Here is a 10,207-nt window from a genome sequence, read left to right as displayed (position 1 = left end):
TCTATGTAACTTCTTGTCTGTCATCGCTAGAATGAAACTTTTGATAATTTGTACGTAGCATCATATAGTGGGCCTCTGCAAAGTGGTGGAACATTATGCACCTAATGGTCAATTCTGGCTCCGCCCAGGGGGTTAAAAGGCTCGTTTAGACTTATTTAATATTTTCCGACCTAATTCCATATTTAAAAAAATAGCAATATAATTTGGACCGTGTGTACAAATATCAATGTTGTGTTTGGATGACTCAAATAGATTAAATATCCGTATAATCACCATATACACGTACCACTTTTGTTCAGGTTAACGTGTTAACTATGTCAAAACAAACGCATTCATTTTTCATAAAAAAAGATTTAAAACTTCACTCAAGTGAGCTATACAACCATATTACTACTAACCACGATCATAAACATTGTTATACATATTTTTTCAATAACACGTGTATACTTTTAAGGTATTGTAAACCTAATCATGCTTGCTTATATTTTCTTTCATATATGACATTTAAATCATCGTTAGGGCACCATGTCTTAGTTTCAATCTACTATAATTATATGAAATTAAAACTCACATACCATTGGCCGTGAAAGGTTAAGGCAATACAGAAAAACAGAATCTAGTTCGAATGGATTCAAATTAAAGATTATGAAATAATATGGCTACAAGAAGAACAGAACCTCGAATATTGTAAATATGCAAGGATACAGGTCCTTGATGGCCTCTTGTAGTCTAGATGGACTTGCGGCCGCGATGCATCTGACTTTCCATCGTGCAATTTCTGTTTTAAATGTGTCAAATGTTTCATGGAGATCAGGGGCATAAGCAGCATTAATTGGTGGCAGCATGTCGTCCAGCAGAATGTCCAGTTTTGAAGGCAACAAATGATCTGCTCTGTATCTGTCTTCATTTCTCCGGATACGGCTTTCTATTTCTTGTACTAAATGATCAATGAAAACATTGTACAAGGTTATTCTGAAGTAGTTAGATGGTGTTTGCACCTCAGGAATTGCCTGTTTTGTTGGAGACCAACTCTTCTTGGCCTTGATGGTTGAATGTCAAAGCCTGAGCTTATAATCGTTGCTTTCGTGTACATTCCGTTCAACACATCAGGATCAGCCCTCCAGTCATTACACAATTTGACAATGACGTTTGTTTCTTCAACAGCGTGTAGTTGATCGTTGTCTTCCTTCTGAAGTAGATTTGTCGACTTCATGGTAGTGCTCAATATGTGTTGCGCCACTACAAGTGAGATTATAAATTCAAAGCGCAGTACAGCGACCAAATACTGGCCTGCCTTTTCGTCTCCGTCTTTTTTAAGAGTTTCAAGGGAGTTGACCACTACGGAGAACGCATTTTGGAATATTTCGAATGCGTCCGCGCGACTGGACCACCGTGTCTCACGAGCGAAGTTTAGTGCGTCTCTAGAAAGCTCGTTCTGGAATGCTGCTAGATGTTTTGTTGAATAATCGAACAAGAATCCAATGTCCTGAACTGTTCCCATCATAGTTCGGACACAGGGAATGTTCGAACTATGGACCAACGCTAGATTCAAGCAGTGAGACTTGCAATGCACATAATTTGCATGCGGCGAACGTTCACGCACGAGAGCCTGGAGCCCACGAAATTTTCCAGACATGTTGGTAGCACCATCGTAACACTGAGCTCTGATCTTCAATATATCAAGGTTGGCTACATGCAAAAATGCATTATATTTGCGCATAGTGAAACTCCTTTGAAAGAAGTGCACTCAATGAACGCCAGAATAATAATATATGTCATGTGTTCCCGTTCTGGATTGAAAACTCCCACCCGATTGCACCTGCGTTGCCAGGTAATTAGGCTTGCTGAGTTACAAGCCGGCTACACAGCGTGCTCGAGGGTCGGATTTTTCTATCCGGAACGGACACACATGATATATATTTTTTTCTAGCATACTTTAAATTACATTTTTTTGTGAATAAAACGCATTTTTGTACATTTCACCAAAAAGCGCGTGCGATGATGTTTACTGACGTCTTGACGCGCAGTTATTTGTATTAACTGCATACGTCAATAAGTTCCTTCGATATCACGGGTTTTAAAGGTTATTTTGTTTTTTATGAATATATATTTTTGCATATGATAAATGGACAGAATATTAGTATCTCAACAAAGTACGTCTACCAGTCTATAATGTATGCCTATTTCAGTAACCTGAGCATTGCAATAAGCCCAAGGCGTTTACCCTGTGTTTCTTATCGTTAAAGTTTACGACATGATTGTACGTGAAAAGGTTACAATATAAAGGAAAGTTCTTTTTGTGTATACACATGGCCTCCCCGGTTGGGTCAATGAACTGTTTACACAAAAACGACTAATATATTTATTCACGGTTGCCAATAAACTGTTAGAATAGAGACAGCATTTAGTACTGATCTCTAGATTCAACCGTTGTAATTTCGGTGAAACAACATTGATATGTTCACCGGGGCGTACTAAAGAATGCCTAAGTATGTCCCTGAAAGGTATATATAAATTAAATAATAATAGGTCTGATTTTACGCTCGTGAATTTTATGATCGAATTTGGTTAATTCATTTTATACTTTATCTTACGCTCGAAACAGCTGTATCATCTATTATTTCTGATGAAATATGACGCGGCAATATGAAACAAATATGAAAACATTTTAATGTAAAACGCAAAATCCTTATTAAAATTAGATAATAATCAATCAAAATGAATTAAAAATATCTGAACCTATAATTTGATAGTTATACATGTTTTGCTTACATACCCCAGTTATCTCCGTTCTTAAACTGAAAGAGATTTTTTGATATTTCTAACAGACGAAACCGTGTCAATGGACAATGTGTACTTAAAATGAATTAAACAATGAAATGTCACTAAGCTCTTTCAGGCTAGCATATAGAACGCGTATATTTTTTAAAGAATTTAACCGGACAGCATTGACTGAAAAATAATACAATTAAACAATGAAAGGAATGGAGGCTCTATTACACTAGCAAATGGGAATGCGTCAAGTGTTGGTTATGAACAATTATTGTTCAACTGATCACAGCAACACCTATTTTTTAAAACCTGTTGAAAACGTTATTTTTATTTTGCCCAACAATCGCTTTCAAACAATTTTGTGACCGATCTGAAAATTGTATGTTGCCATGGTTTGGTTTAATACGCACTTTTAAAGACAATTGCAGCGCTGTAATAACTTCCCTGTTTAATAGAGGCTCTCCATGGGAACTTAAGTTAATGGCTAAATAATAAGCCGTTAATTACCCCGTAAAACGTCGAAAATACCCTGATGCCATGATGGATAAAAATAATCTGGACAATTATAAAAAGGGAAAGTAAAAAAACAAAACACCAACTATAATTATTCATGATATTATGACCATATGACAGTATGAATAATAGAAGCTTTTGCACAACAATAGAATTTTGTTATCGGAACTATATGTTAGTTAATAAATGTCTACTTTCACTTTTAATCCTTATTTCGTTTTTAATAAATTGTTTAATATTGGAGCATTACTTTAACGATTTATATCAAGAGGTCGTTGCAAAGCTTCTCATTGGTCCAGTAAAATCTGGTTCATTCTGGTATATATATAAAAAAACAAACGCTGAACACTGCCAGGGTCTTTTACATAGCTTCAAGCGAACAAAAGGTTGGTGTATACCACATTGTAAATAAGCGACGAATCTTTACTCTGATTTGTTATTTATAATTCTTTTTCGGACATTAACATCCCAACCGTCCAACCTTTTGGCAAGCTTTGCTGCAGCCTAAAATTATTAGAACGGATGCTTTCGCATTTTATACTATATTTAAGAGTAGCAGTCACATTGGCAACTGGATTTACCAGTTCAGGTGTTCACGTTTGTCTATCGTGGCGTTGGTACAGAGACCAGTGGTCTACGGGAATTCAGGTACGACGTTGAACATACCACAGAACATACAGGGAACATTCCATCGACGTGGTTCTCGTAAACTGATTCTGATAGCACCAAGGGCTAGATGTTGATAAAACTTTTTCCATAAGGTATTTTTTTTATTTATGATCTTAAGTAATTTACTCTAATATTATATAGTTCTTTTATTTAATAATGTTATGTTGTGATTAATAACAGTAACATGGCTGAATACATTTACATACAAAATCAATATTATTATATGTGTGGTTCTATTTAACTAAAGCATAGGGCCATGTGCCCACGACTGTGAGCATTTTGAAGGCAGCACGGGAGTTTGGCGTTCCTAGGTCTACCATTCAGGTCCGCGTAAAGGACCCGGGGTCAGCCGCCTGGAAAGGGAAAAAAAACGGCTAACGGAACCGCAACGAACCGGATTGGTTAATTTGGCGCTTTATTGTATCGGTCAGCGCTTTCTCCAATCTGAACTCCTCGGCCTCTTTTAACGAAAACATCCTCGGATGTATGCCGGTATATCAGTTGAAGTTGTTCGTAAATTTTGTGAATTATTTCATTAATTAATGTAGTATTTCTTGCTTGTATTTATTGATCTAAGTTTAAATTGATTGCCAGTGAAGTGTATTATTGCAAACATGATTAAGATTCCCATGAGTTAAGTCATTAAGTTTAACTGCTAAATTAAATTACTACGAGATCTACGTGCAGCGGACTTAAACATACCGATTTTTTAGTATGTAAACCTTCCAAATACATCCGAGGTTGTTTTCGATAAAAATGGACGAGGAGTTCCGAATGCGCTTTCCTCTAACCAGGAACCAGGCCAGCGGTTATGTCCAACTCATAGCGAAACGCTCAGGCAAACAGTTTTGCGCTTACTTTGATACAATAAACATTTAAATAAGTGTTTTACGTCAATACTAAAGCAAATGTATAAGCAGATATATAACAAATAGCAGTGGATAATATATTAAATTGTAACGTATTCGTGATACATCTACATAGTTTGCCTGAAAAAAAATCAATTTACAAAATGCAAATTATTTAATTGAAGTCTTATCATATTCAAGTCGAATTATGAAAGGCAAATGTACGTAAAACTCGTTTTTTTATACTGCAGCTGGAGGTTGAATACGCAGAGGTTAAGTTTTGAAAAGCCAGAACAGAGGACAGTTTGAGACCAGGATGTCGAATATAAATGTCATTGACGATCTTTAGGTTTTGGAACTGTCACCTCGAAACGAATAACGTCCAATATTTATGCGAAAAACTACAAAAACAAGCTCATTAGCAAAACGTTTAAACATAAACCGGGTTTAATGGCACTGGGCAAACGCCAAAGACAGACATAGAACATAAAATAAAAAAATCACAAACAAGAAACAGGAGAGAACAACACAAACCTCCACAAACAGCATAGTGCAAATATACTATATACAAAATACTAGGTATGTTTATCAAGGATTGTTAGGTATCGCATTGGAACGGTCAGTAAAATGCCCAGGTATTGATTTCGACTTATTAAATCATAAATATATTTTATTAAATAAGAATATAATTGAACATAAAGGTGAAAACTCAAAACCAGGATTCCCCTTCATTTAACATATCATTTAAAGAGGCTTATCGTGATATAAAATACTATGTATGCACACATAATACTAGATATATAGCTGCGATGAAATGAAATGGTGCGGAAAGACAGAAACCATTGTAAAAGTCATCGCCCCTCGCAAGGAAAACGTGAAATGACAACGTGTATTGACCGCCGACCATGTAACCGCTCATCTGAACATTTCCGCCGACTGGAAAGTTCTACCGCCATTCACTATATATGGGCGGTACAGGATATGACGTTAGAGGGGACTTGCGCTCCTCCCTCCGAGCCTTAATTTCTTTGGTTTTGAGATTTTTTCCACAAATTTCTTGTCCGAAATGGCGCATATTGGACATAATTTATTACTTTTTCTCATATATTGAAATAAAAAGTATTCTTGGACGATTTGAGGGGGAGGGCGCGCTGGGTGCGCATACCCCACCTGGATCCGCTATTGTTATATTCAAGGACAGCTTTCTTCGCCGCACATATAAGGACGGAGTGCAAGGTTTGTTTTTTGCCTTTTGGAGTACAATGTAGCAAACGCCACATTAGATATATAAAATTAACTGCTTAGTTGTTTATTAACGTGTAACTTTTCCATCCTCAGCCAGTGCAGTCATATTTATTTCATGCTAAGTGGTTGGGATCGATCAAAGAGCTCTTGCTTAATGCTCAGCTTAATCTGACTGAATTTCGAGAGACAGAACTTTTTAAGTGCCCCTTTTTGCTTTTCACATTACAGTTTTGTTTGCATTTCTTCAGTAACGAATGCAATGTGCTCTATCCATACTATTCAGGATCATGGTTATGTGCAATCAGCATCATTGGCTATATGTACACTGACATGTTCTGTCACTGTTCGCTGGTTTTTGCGGAACTGCGGTTGAAGCGCCAGTGGTATTGGTTATAGAAAAATCATATTAGCCACGTGAGTCCTGCACCGGATTCAGTCAACTGAGAAAAAAACACACAAAAATATGTAAAAACTGCCGGCTGCTGCTCGACGACCAGTATATATATATATATATATATATATATATATATATATATATATATATATATATATATATATATATATATTACTCTTTTGTATTTCTGATATTACATGTAAGTTAAAACATTGCATCACATTGAATTTATTCACCGACTCAAACAAGTAAAAATTATGCAAGCCAAATTCATGGAGTTTAGCTATGTTACAGTAAATGTCACATATCTTGGCTTGAACATCGTCTAGCAATTGTATTTATGTGTTTTACCAGGCTTTGCAGACCATGAAATTCTTAACGACTACAAGGCTATTTGATTACTATAATATCCCAAGCTTGTTATTAATCAAAACAAGACCAAATATGTTTGTAACTGGGCATTAAATGAGAATGCCATAAAATATTTTTTAACATCAGTTGTACGAACAATATGGTACACATTGATTACTTAACTGGCGGCAAAAAACCGCCATAAGAGAAATGCCGCCAGACGTTCCCCTGACTCACACAACTGATAACAGCACATCAGTGTTTGCTGATACTCTGTACAGGCATTTAAAATAATCAGGCCAAACTTATAGCTTTTGACACCAAATGTAAAAACATAGCCTTCAAGTGTACGAGACATATTAATGACCATATAGATTGCAGGGTCACCCCTTTACTAGACACCTAACTGGGAAAGTGGTTCACAGTGCATATTGGACTGCGACAATGGCTGTAAGCAGATTGTGGTAAAGCTTTCTGTGCCCGTCATCAGATAGATGAACGCCATCCTCGGGGAACGCGTTCGCCTTGGCCTCCTCGCCCCAAACCCTTTTTAACACTCATTCTTGAATTGGGATATTGGCCTGAAGAAAAATGAAAATATGAAGTTCTCCAAAAAAGACATTGAAATATAAGTTTGCAAATTATCTTGAACATGAAAAGAACAATAAGGTTGTGGTGACCGCTCAAAGAAACAGTACACTTTTTGCTAATTTTCGATTTGAAATGTACAATACCTTATCCTTACCATAAAACATCAAGTAAAACGGTTTTGAATGGTTTAATAAACACATATAAACTATCGCAAAGTAAACACATCATATCTTAACATATTAGTATGAAAAGTCTTAAAATAATTTTATTTCATATATATGCATATTTTTTAATTGTGAAATAAAATAAAATAACGCATTTGTAGAGTGGCATTAACTGTCCTTACGAGCACTAGGATAGACTTTTAATTTTGCTGAGCTATACCATGTGGTTATATTCTAGTAATGTCTGATGACATGTTAAAGCTGCACTCTCACAGATTAAACGTTTTGACAACTTTTTTATTTTATGTCTTGGAACGAGCCATGTTTTGCGAAAATCCATGTAAACCAGTTATATAAGACGGCTGACAAAAAATTGATCGAAGATTTACGTTCAAAAATTAATGTTTAATGCATTTTTCTTAAACCGTCAGTAACGGTTTAGGCCATAAAACATTAATTTTCGAACGGAAATATGCAAATCTGTGATCTTATATTTTGTCAGCAATCTTATCACTGGTTTGCAGATATTTACGCAAAATTTTTCTCTTTCCAAGACAAAAAATAAAGAAGTTGTCAAAACGTTGTTATATCTGTGAGAGTGTAGCTTTAATATACTAAAATTGGTACGAAAGTTTCAAATAATTGTAAACATGTAATTTGTATCGAACATAACATAATCTTGATTAAAGACATGTGATAACAAAAACTCTGGAAATTAGAATTAAAACTGTTTCCATAAGTTTACTTTTAACATTATTTGTTTGTGAGATAATTTGCCAGTAATTCGTTAATATCAGAATGATGAAACCTAATTTTGTCAAAATCTTTGGGCGTAATAGCAATAAATCTGTAAATATGCATTTATAATGGTCAATATATTCTAGGAATGTATCAATCGTATTTGCACTGTGTGACAATGTGTCAGATACGATCACTATACACCTATGATTTAATGCACAATTTTGTATGAACTTAATCACCACTGGATGCACTGTTACACCTGTTTGGTTAAATTATGCAGACGGCATTTCTTCTGAACTGCGATGTTCGGCAAAGTCCATCTGAACTATACCATGATTTTCTGAAAGGTGCGTCTTCAAATGCCTTATTTGAAAGTACTGGTTTTTCGTCCGATCAACGTGACCCGAGAACTCATCCCTCTTCACATTAATGTGATTCAGCAAATCTTTCTTTGTCATCTTTATATCTTGCACTCACATACCATTCTTTTTCTGCCTCTATCTTCAATTTCGACACGTTTCCACTGTGGAACAGCGATGCATTCAAATACTTGTTCAAGGAGTTTCTCTGTATCAGCATCTGTTTTTACAAACACTTCAGAGTTGACCGAAACACAACAACCATGGTTCCTGTGCGTTCTGGCTGTTAACGCCATGTTCTTGTGTTTTGTACTGCTTCTTGATATAAATACCGACAGTTGAACGTGTATCGGTCGAACGCGACAAAATGTCGCGAAGGAGACTTGGCATTCAGGGTTTTTTGAAAGGAACTTAATGTGTAGAATTTGAAGATAATTCGTTAGAACTCTGGCTTGCCTCTCTATCCCGTTAATTTTCACGCTGTCGGCTTTGTCCGACTGGGGTTGACTATTATCATTTCTTTCTAAGAACTCCAATATTTTTCTCTCAAACGTTTGTGTCGCAGACGTACCTTTCAAGAATATTGTTTTGTTTTAACTAGTACAATTGCAAGGGCAGAACTACATCGATATTTCCGCATTATCTGGCCGGCTAGTATCATGTACAGACCACCTATTGTTCCTTTGTTTCGCTCTTTTCTCTTTTCTCTGATCAGCGACAACCTCTCCAAATACCAATTCTTTTCTCACTTTATCTTTCCGTACCTCTGTGAGTCCGGCATCTTTCATTAAATCTTCCGTTTTGCTTCTTGGCGTTTTAAGAGAGCTTTGGGGTCTCTTATTCACTCTTTGTCGCCTTCTTTGTTCTGTTTTAACCTTTCTAGCTAAGTTTATATTGGCATGCTTCAGTTGTAATACCATCTCATTGGCAAGTTTAAGATCATTAGCAAGCCTTATTCTTGGTCCTGCTGATCTTCTCGGAAATTGCATTGCCACTACCAAATTGTCGTTGCCTTCGTTTGGAATATTAACGTTTTCATAACCACTTGTGTCCATCGATTAATTTTGAACGTTTATATTGTCTTCTTGTAACAAGTGCTTCTTTCGTTCATGGCATCTTTTTACAGCCTCTCGACAATTTTGTCGCCTTTCAGCTTTTGCAGATTCACTTAGTAGGTTTGTTGACACATAGATTATTCTTCTTCTAACTCGTTCCCTACGTAGGTATCTTTCATTGTCATTTTCTTTTAATCGTTTCGGTAATGTCTGCAAATTTCTGCTCTTGATTTCACCATAGTAATCTGTGAATAAACAAGTGAAAATGGGGTTTAACATAATGTTCGCTACATATATGTGTAAGGTTTGAGACACAGATAATTAGCTTTGTATCACTTTTGTAGCATCAAAGGTTTATCAAACTTATTTTCAAATTATGTCTGATGAGTGAACTAGTCTAACACATCAGTGCCAGAGTATTTAAGTATCACCAGAAGATGACATGAGAAATAATGTTAGTATGGGTCTGTTTCACATTATTTCCCGTTCTATTTTACATAACCGT

At 35.9% G+C, this 10,207-nt stretch overlaps 1 protein-coding gene across 1 annotated transcript; it reads right to left on the bottom strand.

Annotated features, from left to right (window-relative positions):
* Positions 1-659: 659 nt before the first annotated feature.
* On the bottom strand, positions 660-8,943 carry LOC128235925 (52 kDa repressor of the inhibitor of the protein kinase-like). The gene is made up of 3 exons (XM_052950711.1): positions 8,770-8,943; positions 1,027-1,669; positions 660-937 (listed from the first exon to the last, which is right to left on the bottom strand). Exons 1-3 carry the CDS (start codon positions 8,941-8,943, stop codon positions 660-662), a joined length of 1,095 nt encoding a protein of 364 aa, XP_052806671.1.
* Positions 8,944-10,207: the final 1,264 nt, after the last annotated feature.

Source organism: Mya arenaria, chromosome 5 (assembly GCF_026914265.1).
Source record: "Mya arenaria isolate MELC-2E11 chromosome 5, ASM2691426v1".
NCBI lineage: Eukaryota > Metazoa > Mollusca > Bivalvia > Myida > Myidae > Mya > Mya arenaria.
This window is presented reverse-complemented; position numbering and strand designations above follow the sequence as displayed.

Coding starts and splice junctions, on each gene's coding strand:
- LOC128235925 (XM_052950711.1), bottom strand. CDS start 8,943: ATGGCGTTAACAGCCAGAACGCACAGGAACCATGGTTGTTGTGTTTCG. Junction 1,670..8,769: donor ATAGAGGCAGAAAAAGAATG/GTATGTGAGTGC, acceptor GATATATTGAAG/ATCAGAGCTCAGTGTTACGA. Junction 938..1,026: donor ATCAAGGCCAAGAAGAGTTG/GTCTCCAACAAA, acceptor TTGATCATTTAG/TACAAGAAATAGAAAGCCGT.